Below are 14,680 nucleotides of genomic sequence, written 5' to 3' on the forward strand. Positions count from 1 at the left end.
GTCTTGGGCTCCTTTAGAACACAATGTAGTCAATCATTACCGCTAACGAATTAACTGAGACCTAGAAGACGCTGTGAAAATCCATGACGTCATAGTGAGCTGGTGCGGGAACTTCAAGGTGGCGTCGCCACTCGCCTTCTGTGTTTTTCGTTTCATTCTGGCTTACCAAGCGGCTTCTCGCGGTAAGAGTGATGTTTTTGGTATTGTGAGACTGTAATCTGATACAGAAGAAATCGTTTTTCCCTTTAGTGTTCTTTTAAGCGTCCTCCAAAGTTTTATGTTATATGATTATTTTGGGTGCAGAAATATAAAATAATGTCATTAATAACCTGCTCTATAACTTTTGACAAAATTGGCAGAACTGAAATCGATCTGTAGTTGTTCGTGTCGTTCCTGTCTTCCCCTTTAAAAATTACCGGTACTCGTGCAATTTTTAATTCTTCGAGAAATGCACCAGTACACAATAATGAATTGCATATGTTTGACATGGGTTTACTAATATGCGTCGCCACAGCTTTTATTGGCTCTGCATTTATGCCATCCACATCACCATGCTGTGGAATTCTAATTCTTTAATTTCACGAATAAGCTACTTATTTCAACTTCAACTGTAGGTGCAAGAAATAGTGATCCACTCATACTACACGGAATATGTGATCTATAATTTGAGCCATCAGTATCGAAGGCATCTGACGCACCGTGTTTTAAGAAATGCTGATTAAACTTATCCGTCAGTGATACGTCTCATCAATGACCTCAAAAACAGAGCTTTGTTCAATATGTGGAAGCAGATTATTCAATGTTTTCCAAACTGTTTTGGATCATTAAGAATATGAGTAAACTATAAAGAATATGAGCAGTGGACACGGCGGCACTGCCGTGACAATGTCACCGAACGTACCCTTACTTGTGCAGGTTTACGCTGGCTACTTGTTCGTCTTCGGCGAGGCGGCATCGTTCCCTGTTGACGTATAGTGCCTGCAGTCTGACAGAATCGACGCGGCGCAATGGCTTCATGGGTACCACTCGTTCTGCGCATCTCCATTCGACGTGATTATGCTTTCTCATCGACACGTGGACATGGAATACGGCGCACCCGACGCGGCGCAATGGCTGCATGGGTATACCACTCGTTCTGCGCATCTCCATTCGACGTGAATATGCCTCCTCATCGACACGTGGACATGGAATACGGCGCACCATCTTTGGGCACGATGACATCACGGGACCATCGTCGGATGCAGCAAGGCCTGTGGCTATAAAAGGCGCATCTGCACGCTTCTGCTTCAGTGGACACGGCAGCACTGCCGTGACAATGTCACCGAACGTACCCTTACTTGTGCAGGTTTACGCTGGCTACTTCGTCTTCGGCGAGGCGGCATCGTTCTCTGTTGACGTATACTGCCTGCAGCCTGACGGAATCGACGCGGCTTCATGGGTACCACTCGTTCTGCGCATCTCCATTCGACGTGATTATGCCTTCTCATCGACACGTGGACATGGAATACGGCGCACCATCTTTGGGCACGCTGACATCACGGGACCATCGCCGGACAGCAAGGCTTGTGGCTATAAAAGGCGCATCTGCACGCTCCTGCTTCCGTGGACACGGCAGCACTGCCGTGTCAATGTCACCGAACGTACCCTTACTTAATTGGGCAGGTTGGTGAAAGAAAATATGGCTTTCATAGCGATTATCTTTGTTTAATAGTTTTGCCGTGTCCACGCAGGTTTGTGCGTTGTAAATGTGACTGTTTTTCGATAGCATTCTTGTTACTCAGGCTTTCCGCAGATATTGAATCTAACCCCGGTCCTATTACAGAAAAAAAATGTTCAAAATGATTAACACGCAGAAATTCTTGCCAAAATCTCAGTAATACATGAAAACCAATATTCTGAAGCTCGCATTCTTGAAATGCAAGCCAGGCTTCTGACTATGGAGAATACACTACTGATAAACACTTGCCTTTGCTTCGAGCTGTCGACAAATTCGACTTCGCCCTGCCATCTGCTAGCCGCCTGGTTAGCTCAGATGGTAGAGCGGCTGCCCCGGAAAGGCGGTGGTCCCGGGTTCGAGTCCCGGACCAGGACGAATTTTTCTTCAACTGCGAGGCTTTCTTTCGAGGAACCCGGTTGGGTTTCCATAGTAGCAAATTGCTACATTTGGGTGGATGTCTGTTTCCCTTTAATTACTTGTCTCCACCTAGCGGATTTCCGCTGAACTATAACATCAAACACGGACTCTCAGCACGAGCGGCGCTCGAGAGCCGAAGAAAACGACCTACTAGAAGGCACTGGAGCAGACGACCCACTTCAGAGTTCCAACGCTTCGCTACAGTTCAATTTACCTGTTTACTCATTCGTCACTGCGAAGCGGAGTAGTGCAAAATGAAGCTTGGCTACATGGCGCGATAACGCGGTCCGTCTGGCCCCTGCTGCTGGAGTGACTACGCATTGAATCGGGAGTTGCGCACAGCGCCAATCGAAGTTGTGGGAAGTGCGACAGCAGTTTCATTTTACTGCACACGCTTACGTCACATAGGGGTTGGACGCAGAGACGCATTTGGCGGTGCCGAGTGAGCAAACAGGTAAATTCAACGATAAAAAATTTAAAAAAAATTAAATTATGGGGTTTTACGTGCCAAAACCACGATTTGATTGAGGCATGTCGTAGTGGGGGACTCCGGAAAATTTCGACCACCTGGGGTTCTTTAATTAACGTGCACCTAAATCTAAGTACATCGAAATGCGGCCGCCGTGGCCGGGATTCGATCCCGTAACCTCGTGCTTAGCAGCCCAACACCATAGCCACTAAGCAACCACGGCGGGTTTCAACGATAAGTTGACGCCACTTATTTTGGTTTACATAGCCTTTTTGAAATGTACAAACACGGAAATACAGTATTGTGATGGTTCCCTCCAGCTTTCCAATATAAACATGAGCCGTAAAGTTTCTGAGAAGTTCATTATTCTAATTAGGTTAACTAGTTAGTCTTCTGCTTTGGTCTTTATTGGAAATGATGTACGCCGGAACAGATAATTCATATGTAGTGGTGAAAAATTCAAGAAACATTGGTAGGCTTTCTTTAAGTGTTCGAAATTAAAAAAGGACACACACTGTATATGATACACCATGCAGTTAACGGTGACCCTACGGGGATGCATTCGAATTGCAGAAAACCGGCAAAAAATATATCGACAATTGAAAGAATACGGAACAAGTACAAGTTTGTAGTGCAAGTATATATCTAGTACAAGTTTGTTAAAAATTTTGTGAGATAATCCTTTATTAATTTGGCAGGTAAAATAGCTAAGCCGGTACCTTTAGAATACTTCCTTTTATGCAAATCTAAGTTTGCTTTGCAGTGTTCAGTAGCCTGACGCAAGCCAGAAGAATGCTTCCGTCGCCGGCCTTCTTCTGTGAGTTTGCCTTTCGGCTGGCGCGTGATGCGAATAGATGCGTGATGCACCACGGCTTTCATAAGTGTCGAAACGACTGCAGATTGATGCCTTTGGTGGATGGAATAATACTGGATGGATGGATGGATGGATGGATGGATGAGGCTGAACCCTTTAAATCGGGCGGTGGCATACGCCACCTAGCCATGGCTATTAACATAATTTGTACTTTGTGGTGGGTGAAATTTCACCCCTGCCTTAATTTTATCCACCAATCAGATAACCTCTGTTTGGTTATTTCTACCCGCTTAAAGTCTATTTTGCCTTCACTGTCCCTAAACCCCAATGCTTTGAAAAAATCAGCCCCGTTGCCTTGCACTGTAGGGTTAAGCCCCTTACAGAAAAGTATGAGGTACTGATGAGATATGAGATACTGCAGGAACCACGAGCTGCCTCATGTTGTCGGTGAGCGCACAAAGAGCGCCACTTAAAACACCACGAGTTCGGCTTCGCGAGTGCAGCTGTCGTTTCGAAATACACTGCCATTTCCTTTTTCTAACTGACAGACTCCTTTGAGTGCATTTTAACACGCAAGTGTTTTATGCCGGGGTCCACCAAGACTTCACTGACGTATTTCCGTCACGGAAATACGTCAGCTTACAATGTACACGAACATAATACAAAGAAAGAAACCAGAAGAAAAAGTTCCACAAACATGCAAAATTTGGAAATCGAACCCACGACCTCTCGGTCCGCGACGATAGATCGCCGAGCGTTTAACCCATTGCGCCACAAACGCATTTGCAGAGAGCTACACAGACGCGCCTTATATATCTAACACTCCTCCGTGTACCCGCGCTCTTGCTCGGGGCGGTGCCGCCGCCTACGAGCAGAAAAGAGAAGTACTGCATTATGACACTAACGCGCACCGACAGTGAACGCTTCGGTGGTCTCAGCACTATGACGCCTCGATGCCAGCATTCGAAGGGACGCTGGCATCAAGAAGCACTACCAACGCCACCTAGGTGGCGTTCACCGTACTCAGCACAGCGGAGCGTGGCCTCCGCAATTAGCTCTGAAAATGTTTCTGAAGTTGATCGCGGAGGCTGCAATTACGACGCGCTGTACGCGCTGATTTGACTCGGTGACGATTCAGTTACGTGCTTTGTCTTGCGCGTTGTATTAGTGTGTCAGTTACGTGCTTCGTCTTTCGCGTTGTGCTAGCGTGTGCAGCGTAGTGCAGCTTCCATATGCACGACGGTTGCTCATGGTCATCGACGTTGGTAGTCGTGATGGAGGAGACGTGCCACCAGGCGTCAGCGTGGGTGCATCAACGCCTAAGGGCGCTTTAGCCACAAAACACCAATAGACATTATATATCAATGTGCAATAAACATTACACTACTTCTGTGAAGACACGTTTCACTTTCGTGTTCTATACCGATTCCTATATAAGAGGGATCAACCACATTTTTTTTTCTTACTGGTGTTGCCCCCCATCAAATTTTTTATCGAAAGTTTGTTTCTATGGCAAATATGAACGCGCGTCCTGCAGCCTCGGTTGTTGTTCATGGGGCGCAACCATTGACAATTCCGCAGCTTCACTAACCACTCAAATCATGCGTGTTTTGTCACGAGTAGTGTCACATTCAATTTCTTCTGGCAGCTTGCCGAGCCCGTCTCCGCTCTGTTATACAGAAAAGGGAATTCTATTTCGGGGGTTGCTATTTATTCTATTTCTTCCAGGGTTGCTTTCCAGGAGTGCCAATAATAGGTGACACTTTGTGTTCGCAGCTGACAGCGGGCCCATATGCGGCAACGGCGTTGTCGAGCGAGGCGAACAGTGCGACTGCGGCTTCCACGACGCCGACTGCGCAGACCGGTGTTGCCACGCTAGGCATAACGTTGTCGGTGCACCGGGGTGCACTCTGCGCATCGGCGCCGTCTGCAGGTATGCATGCACACGCACACTCTGTCGCCGGATGCGGCTCTACAGCAACTTTCACCAACAGTGGGCTTGCTGCGTTCAGGGATTGTATTGAGACATAATGAATAGTGCAATTTACGAGAGACCGTAAATGATAAGCGTTTGCCTCCTTTTGTTAATTGCAATTAGAAGCGCTTGGACACAGCACGAACGGTACCATGCTGATTGGCTTGAAGAACTAAAAGCTGAGTGAGGTGGTACCGATGGCAACCCATAGTATGGTTGCCTTGAGTTGGCTAAATTCTTAAGACGTCGCTGCGGCTTCCTTAATTATAACTCTCTCCGAAGCTGATTTTTACAAGCGAAGCTTGTCTATGTCTAGCCTGAACGTCCGTGTCTGTTCGCAGAAACTATCATAATCAGCAATGGCTCGAGCGTCGTCGTCTTCTTCCCCAGCTTGCACGTTGGCGCCCCTCGGCGCAACCACGCGAACGCGCTCGTGCCACTGCTCACGCGTTCGTCGTCGTCTTCCACAACTGGCTCCGTTGCCGCTCATCATTCCAACGTAGAATTTCACTTCTGTCGTCGTAACGGGGAAGCCGCGTTTACGGGTGTGGGAGACATTCATTGTCTTACGTGACGGAAAGATTTAATTTTGAAGCAATTAAATTTTGAAGATATCGCAAGTGACAATGGCGGGCGGATGATGCTAGCCACGCCGCCGAGCAAACTGCAGATATCGAACGCAAGCGTTTGGGGTGCGACAACAACTTGTCCCTCATCAGTGTGATCCACTCCGATGGACGATAAGCTTCGTTATCATCCACCTTCACGGAGTGGAAGGGCTGACGAATTTTATTGCGATAGCAATTATATGGACACTCCAAAACAGATTTCTGCCGTAGGCGTCGCCGTGAGGTTCCGTATGACGTCAACGGCGATGAAATTGTCGCCGCGCTCCGGACGCTGTATGTGCGTGTGAAAGGGCGCGAGGGACGCGCGCTTTCACGGGGAGCGAACGCACGTCGGAGAGCAAACGCGCGTTCTGCGCCGTGATCCCTGAAGGGCTGCAGAATTAAGCATCTCGATCCTCCTTTACAATCGCCATATATAGAGAGCAAACGCGACTTTTTCCGTCGCGCGAAAGCCCGTGGGGGGAACGGGAGGGAGGGAGGGAGGGAGGGAGGGAGGGAGGGAGGGAGGCGACGTTTAGCTGCGGCACCATGATGATGATGATAAGTGGTTCTTGAGGAAAGGGAAAGGTTGACGCTATCTTCTGCACCGCCTGGGCCTCCCCTCTGGCAAGGAGGAAGATCTCCTCTTCCCCGGCCGACACCACCTTTCTGCACTTCGAGGCGTCGTGGAGTTCCTTGACTCGTCAGGGCTCTCCGCACGCCTCTAAGGACATTTCTACAAGCGGGAAGGCCTCACGGCCTCCCACCCCACCCCGGGCCTGACCGGCCTGGCACAACACCCCTGCAGACTCTGCAGCACACCAAGGCCTTCCATCTCGGCCTGATATGTGCCGCCTATGCCTGCCGGTTTTGCTTCGCCCAGCCATGGCGACTCCACTCTATCCCTTCTTTTGCTCCCACTTACCCCTCCCCGTTGGCGCTGAGCCGTGCTCCCTCAAGGGCTGCAGAAGATAGCACCAACCTTTCCCTTTCCCTCAAGAACCACTTATCATCATCTATCTTCTGCAGCCCTTGAGGGAGCACGGCTCAGCGCCAAGTCTGCGGCACCAAATGCGTATTTATATAAAAACGTAGCGAGGCGAGAAGGTGGGTCAGATTTCCGACGCTGCTCGACAAGTGTCCCATTCTGATCTCGTCGAAAACCTCCGACCCTACCCCAGAGGCACGGGCAACAGTCACCAAAGCCGCGCGCGTTTGGTGCGAACGCGGCCAAAAGGTCGACGGCGTCGACAACACTTCTGCGCGTTGCTGGTGCTGCTGCATGTCCAAGTTTAAACAGCTGATAAAACTACTATCCTAACTCCGTATAGCTCTCTACTAACTTGCTATCGCAATTGGTGCTTCGCCTTTCGGGTGAAACTGCGACCATTTTTTATTCTTCTTATGAAGCTTCCTCATGTTGGCCGAATTATCCTAGCTGAGAAATATTGCGATGTAAGCATATTCTCACACAACCTGCGGTAAACAAATGAAGTGATGGAAGCGTCTAAACGTTGATGCCAGGATGTGAAGGCGGGAAATGCGCGTTTCGTTCTCTCTCACATATTAGCAGGCAGGGCCGTTCTTATGTCTTGCCGGCGAGCGAAGTGAGGAGAGGTGGTCGGCGCCTCCCTGACCGCTATCTACCGCTAACCACGTTTTCCTATAAACGTCGCAAGGCGCCGAGTCGTGCTCCCTAAAGGGCTGCAGAAAACAGCGCCTCTCTTCACAATCTCTTTCTCTCTCGATGTTCGAGCAGGGTCACGTGGCTGCATGCTCGCGCCATTTCAACAGAAACAAGCACGCGAGCGCCCTTTCACTGCCGACCGCGCCTTTTCTTTTCTTGCTTTTTAACGTGCGTCGGCGCCATGACAGTTGCTCCTAATGCAACACGTATACGCATGCATGACGACAACTGTGTACGGTGTCTATCGCGCAAGTTCCGCGGCCGCTAGTGTTGTTGTCCAAGTTTTTCTTGCATGAGGCTGTGTTACCAAGTCTCAAGAATGCAACAATGCAAGAATTAGGTTGCCGTATACGTTTCATGGCTCTCTCCTGGCTCGATTTGAAGGACTTCGGGGGTGTAAGTCAGCCGTTAATGAAAGTGTGGGCGAGCTGCATGCTGTCAGGAAATTTTTGCGTGGTGCGCGCTTTGCTTGTATTGCTGCTTGAAAACAGAATGTTTTTGTGGAGTACGTGTTCTGTACCCAAAATTGTATGAGTGAGCTACGAAAGCTGCACAGTGACGACGGACTATAGCGCTTGTGTACGTTGTGGAAGTTCACAAATAATGCAGAGAACAACACACTACGGTCAGCTCAGCGACGATGAAGACAACGCTAATGAACTTGCGCGCTGAAGGCCCGTGTTTTTGTTTCACAGACAAGTTCCTCAGAGGAAACCCTTGCGCTTAATTTGTATCTGTTCTGCCACCCGCAAAACTGTTTACGAAGAGTGCACGAGTTCAATAAACAGGAGCATTTTGTCGAACCATTTAATCGCGAATACGGGATTGAGCTTGCAGTCGAAGCTATAAGCCATTTTTAGGGCACTGTTTGTCGTTTAGGTCCAAACAAGAGCTGTGTGTCCTAATATAAATAGGCGACAATCACATGCGCTAGCAATTGTTTCCTCGTGCTTCACGCAGAATTAAAACAAAAAAGGAAGTAAGATAGCCAACATCGCACCCAAACAAGCCATGTGATGACCGCGTTACATCTGGGATCAGTGCGAGCGCGTTATAACGATTCTGTGAACGCTGCTTCACATAGGACGTGCTCACATGGATTACCGAGCTAGCACTTGCTTCCTCCAATAGTCGTGAATATCGCGGTCGCGAACTATCAATTACAACAATTCGCCATCGTATTCACCAACACCATTGTCATCATCAACCTGGTCGCTGCAGAACGGACATCTTTTTTGTGTTGTTCTGTTGCTCTGTTACTGTATCTAGTCCTGCAGATATGTATAACTGACCACACGTAAGAAATAAGTGCGTTTGATGCGCTGCCTTTTCCCTATCCAACATGTTTGTCACGCGGTTTATGTAGGGCTGGCCCTCAAGCTGTCCCAGACACCAAGAGTGACCGTCGCCGATTCTCTTGGAAAAAGTCGGGCTAGTTGGTGATTGTGTGAATGAGATTACACCAAGTATTATTTTCGAAAAAAAAAATGTTTGGTGGCGTAAGCGCTCCTTGAAGTATCCGCGAAGAAGCAAAAGTTGTTCGGAGGTAAACTAGCTACGATATTAAACCTTATTTTAGAATATTCTATTCTGTTGTCGTGGTTCTTTCATGCGACTTCTTAGGTGAATACATTTATAAATTTCCCGCGTTTAATTGGCTCAGTAAAAAAAGCTAAAAATTTTGATGTTTCAGCATTCTCTTGCAAAACAATTTAACGTTTCAGCCACAATATTTTATTTACTATATTCCCGTTGCTGTGATTTATAGTAAAAATAACGCTCGAATATGAAATTAAATTGTTTTTGAGAAAATTGCTTCGGAATTTGGCGAAATTCACTTTTTGGCGATGTTCAGACCTAAATAAATTATTAAAGCCCTTCAGATAAAAATGCATGAGATAGCTCATTATAGGCGCAAACCTTTCAGCTTGTTATCTAGAAATGTTAATTTGAGTAAGTTTTGTTTGAGACATTTTTGAAATCCACAGCCGATCTCACTCCCGAACTGTGCCTTAACTGCAGAGCACGTATGTGCCGACGGCTATTTTTCTGGCACGCGTATGCACTGTGGCTATTTGCCAAGTGAATGCGTTCTGTGTCACTTGACATCAATATAAATACACTTTAAACAGCGTATGCTCGTCTGTTGACCACTTCTAATACTGTGGGTGCAGGGCGGTCATGTAGGCGAATACGGCATAGGTGTGAATTTTTTTGCCGTGGCAGATAGCGGCTAACTTCGCCGGATTCTGTCCTACGTGGAAGCAGAATAACCACGCGGTCATTTCTTCTCTGCTGCTTACGGGGGAGAAGGATTTCTCTCCCGACGTTCATTGACTAGTGTATTTAATAAAGTTGTTCCTCCTACTCCTCTGCTGCTTCACACCAGAACGATCAGGGCGCTTGATCAGCCCCACGGGCACTCACAGAAACAGGAAATTTTTTGGCATATGTCCCCTACGCAACGGTTAGCGCGGAGTTTCGATAATTCAGGTTCTTGCATAACTCGTAATCTGTTGATCTGCTGCACTTAGAAAAAAAAAAGTGGCAGTGGCTTAGCTCGGCTATGTCAGGATATACGTAGCGTTAGCAAAGGTTCAGCTGATTATTCTTAGCTTTCCTGGTTGTCTAGATTGTCAAGGATTAGCTTGATTGTCATGCTTACTGCTGCTCCAATGACACACACGCGGTATACGTATTATGTGGCACATGTATATTTATTTTTGCTCAACGTCACGTTGCTTCTCTATTGCCACAAAGACGGCTCGGTGATCAGAAGTAACACGCTGCCGTCTCTATGGCCCCAACACAGTATTTGGAGTTGTCTGTCTGTCTCTGATAGACAAGATCAATGGTGCTTCCCCATTGGGTCGTCTGTGCAGTTGGAAGACTGGCTAAGTCGAGGTTAAACTTGTCCTTCAAAGGAACACAAAGAGAGTCTGGAGCACGATTGAAGTCACCAGCCACCACACAGTTCACTTGCCGCCCGACTAGGTATACACGTAGCCACTACGTCTATAGTGTATGTGCCACCGAACAGAATTGTTCGGTGGCACATACACGGCTTCGATTATCACACCACTTTCGTCAAGCTGAACGGCACAGGCTTCACCCTTAGGCACCGCTACGTTTGGCAGTTCACTGGCAGCAATCCCATTCCTGACATAGATGCAGACTCCCGAGCTTCTGGTAGCGTCAACACGACTGGCATAAGCACTTGCGCTCTCCTTCTCCATGGCTATACCACACTGGCAAACGCCAGTCAGAAGCGCAGCGGCTCCAGCGCAGTGTCAGACGGCGACTGCACAGCGAGCGCGCGCCGGCGCCAGTGCGTCTACCACGGCTACGACGTCACTCCTCTGGAATGCGCAGACCGGCGGCGGTGAGTCGCGCGCGGCGGCGGCGGAGTACGCGAGAGGTGCCGGCTCCGGTGGCTCCGGTGCGCAAGCCGTGTGACATCACTGATCCTTGCGCATGCGCAGCACGGCTCTTGATGTGCCGCGCGAAACGGGCTTGGCTAGGCCAGTGTAGCTAACGCTACAAAAATGATTCAGCGCCGTGCACAATAGAGAGTTATAGCTCAGCGAGTTTACGGGCCAGCGGGCCCAGCGGGCGAGCGGAGACGCCACTGCGCATGTGCGTACGCTGGCGCGGCCAGCGTGTTTACGGAGCGGGCCCTTCGTTCCGTTGGTTTCCTCTCCCCAGCGGATCGTGCGCAGCGCAGTAGCGCACCCAGGATCTCTGCCAGGGGGTGAAGGTTGACAGTTTGCCTTAGTTTGCCAATACCATCTAAACCGCACTAATTTCAATTTCTTTGCGGGAAATTGTCAAAAAATGCACTTTTTGCGCACGTTTGCAAGTGTGCAGACGATTGCGCGTCTTGCATCTTAGTTGCAGTACTCCAAGGCGCAAGGAAAGAAAAGGGGTGAAACAAAAGGGGGGGGGGGGGGGTTACAACCCCCGAACCCCCCCGTCGGACTAGCGTCTTTGCGAAACAAACATTGCGACTACCCTCGTGAACAGCCGCATGTCTTCGGCGTCGTATTCAAACGCGGCGCTGGCTCGCTGCAGGCGATAAAGCCTCGGATGTGTTCCACCACTGAAGAGGACCTCTGTATACTGCGAGAAGTTTCAGCAACGAGGCCGTTTGGCGACTATTTCAAGTGGATGACCGTGATCGGGAACACGAAGCGAGCGCTTGGCCGCGAGCTGACGCTAACTCCAATCTTGTTCCACAGGTGGCGCAGCAAAGCGCTCAGTTCTAGGGTGCCTCGATGCCAGCGCCGCCGTTCAGGGTGGTGCCAACCTTTGACCGCCCCCGCGCCGCCGCTTTCTCGCTGCGACGCCATATTGTGTCACAGCGAGCCGTTGCGATTGCTTGGTGCCGGTGCTGAGTTCGAGGCACAGTGCGCGCGGATGCTTCGCGGACGCTTCTACTTGCTAGACAGTGCTCAGCCGCATGACTGACAAGCTATCAAGTGCATCGTGTCGACATGACGGGCTGTTGTGTTCCCAAGTGCGCCGGATCGACGCGTAAAGGACTGCGTTGTTTTCGCTTCCCCCGGGACCCAGAGCGACGGAAGAGATGGAAAGCCCAAGTAAAGCGCGATCACTGGAAGGCAACGGATAACTCCTGCATTTGCGAGGTAAGTGTCAAGAATGTTTAGACTACCGCACCGTGTTTTTCATTTAAATAAGAAAGTATTCTCTGATCCTCGCTCACGTATCTACGTTCGCTCACGAACTAAGCACTGCACCGATGCTGAGTAGCCTATTGTTTGCGAGCGCGCGTCGCATAGGCTTTTGCCGTTTTGATCGGCGCAGTCTATGCGAGTAGTACCCCTATTTTAAGAACTGACGAAAATGCTTCGCCGCGAAATAGCCTTATATTAGCTACAAATCGTCATGTAAACCACCTATTTTACTTTTTCACGGGAAGCACACATCGTGTGTCTCTTGTTTCTTTTTTTTTCCCTAAGTTTCTTTTTTCGCTACTGGTTATTTGGGACTAAAGAACGCAGTGCTTCTTCTGGGGAGAGCGGCTGTTGTGTACGTGGCAAGCGAAGCATTGTGATTTTCTCTATTCTCAGGAGATATCTTGCGGACCTCAGGGTGTTACGTTACATAGCAGATTTTTTAGACTTGTACATATTTGTAGCGTGGTGATCGTAAGCCGATGGTCATTCGTGCTCATTCCCGATCGTAGTGGGTACTGTGACGGTCTTTAAATGCCTGTGCACGGTATAAGCCCAGGTGTAGTAGAGTTAAGGGGCATCATGGGACCAAAAAGTTTCGGCGCTTTCTGGCATGGTGTCTGTTGTAGCCTGTGCATTTCTTCGAAACGTGTGAAGTGAGGTAATACAGCATTGCTTCTGCTAAAATTTATTTTTAAGCACTGTAATGGGTTCTCTGTATTTACAAGGCAACTTTTCATATCAATAATCACTTTTGTTGTTTTACCTGTACTTAGAAACACTTTGAAGAGGACCAGTACGAGGGAAATCGACAGGATGGGCGCCGTCTGTTAAAGTCAACAGCCCTACATCATCATGGACTATATTTTCGAAGTGAAAAACATTGCTAATCTGTATTTGACTGTCTTAGTTTCATTTACGGTTTTTGTACGTGATATGTATGCAGTGTTGTTTATTTTTTCAATGTAGTTATCAGTGTTCTAATGGTTATTTATGAAATGTTCTGTACTCGCCATCGATGTGTTTGGCTGATACGACGTATTCGATGGTAGCTGATGTATGTATTCTGGCTGGATATCTTGATTAATATTACCCGCGGTTGCGTTTTCTTGTTTGCATTCTTGTTTTCGATTTATATTGTGTGTAATAAGGTTGATGTACTCACTTGAACCCCCCCCCCATGTAATGAATAAATTAAAAAAAACTCTATCCCGAATTGTGTGTCGAGCCTACCTTGCGAATTAATTTTTTATCTCGTCTTTAAACATAACCTTCAGGCGCCACACAGTACATATAATTTTTCATGTACATATATCTTTCATGATTGATTGTACTAGACATTATAAGTAAATGTATTTTGTGCATCGTTTGATTTCTTGTGTGTACTACGCAAGATTGACACAGACAAGTTACGTTACATTTTTCTCTACAGCACTAACTAAACCTTATTTTCACATCGCAGTTATTTTTACACCAGCTTAATCCTGTCAGCACACAGATTTGTGGGCAAAAAAAGCAAAAATTGCGCGTAGATATCGTCAAATAATTGCAACGAACGCGAAGAGCACGCGCAACGCAAGGGAAACTAACCGCCGTGCGCGAGTGGCTGGCTACGGTAAAGGAGGCGTGACGTGTAAACCAAAATACAACAGCGAAAAAGACAAACTTCCACACACAGGGGGTCGCAAACCTTCTATACCAAGCATCGAAGCGCAAAAAAAAAAAATAGTGCGTATTTTAAACTTACACACGGCATATTAAATGTGATTGAATTAGGCAACTTGGGGCATGTTCCCGGCGCCATACATTTACGTCTTCGACCTTCGACGAGTTAACGGCTATTGGTTATAAAGATATGCAGATGGGACACCGATAAAAAAATCCTCATCAAGGCAAAGCACTTGGAAGCGCGCCGCGAGTAACACTTTATGAACGCAAGCGTAGCTGAGTCTCAGCTCGTGTGACACAATATGGCGGCGCCAGCGGGGTTGTCTCCACCCTGGACGGCGGCGCTGGGCATCGAGGCACCCTACTCAGTTCTAGTAGAGTGTACTAGAACATGGAGAGTGCCCGGAACGGCTGCATTTTCAATGCATTGAAAGTGAAGCCAAACGACCGTAACGCCGCTTGGGGCGCTGCGATCGGTAGCACTCAGCCTGCCATGGCTCAGAGGTAGAATGTCTGCTTCCCACGCAAAAAACCGGGGTTCGAATCTCGGCAGGAGACGATGTGTTTGTGTTTTCTTTACTACTTCATGCGTTGATTTTTTTATTCTTTATACTGCTGCTTAACACTTGCT

The 14,680-nt window shown here is 48.1% G+C and overlaps 1 protein-coding gene across 2 annotated transcripts in view; it reads left to right on the forward strand.

Annotated features, from left to right (window-relative positions):
- Positions 1-619: 619 nt before the first annotated feature.
- LOC119455238 (disintegrin and metalloproteinase domain-containing protein 10-like) overlaps positions 620-14,680 on the forward strand; it is a 28,902-nt gene continuing 14,841 nt past the window's right edge. For both annotated transcript variants that reach the window (XR_005192862.2, XM_049669908.1), the window contains exons 1-2: positions 620-1,662; positions 5,194-5,350. Coding sequence is in view for 1 of the 2 variants with exons in the window: in XM_049669908.1 (XP_049525865.1) it covers positions 1,476-1,662; positions 5,194-5,350 (344 nt within the window). In the remaining variant the exon portion in view is untranslated. The remainder of the gene's footprint in view (positions 1,663-5,193; positions 5,351-14,680) is intronic.

Source organism: Dermacentor silvarum, chromosome 6, assembly GCF_013339745.2.
Source record: "Dermacentor silvarum isolate Dsil-2018 chromosome 6, BIME_Dsil_1.4, whole genome shotgun sequence".
Lineage (NCBI taxonomy): Eukaryota > Metazoa > Arthropoda > Arachnida > Ixodida > Ixodidae > Dermacentor > Dermacentor silvarum.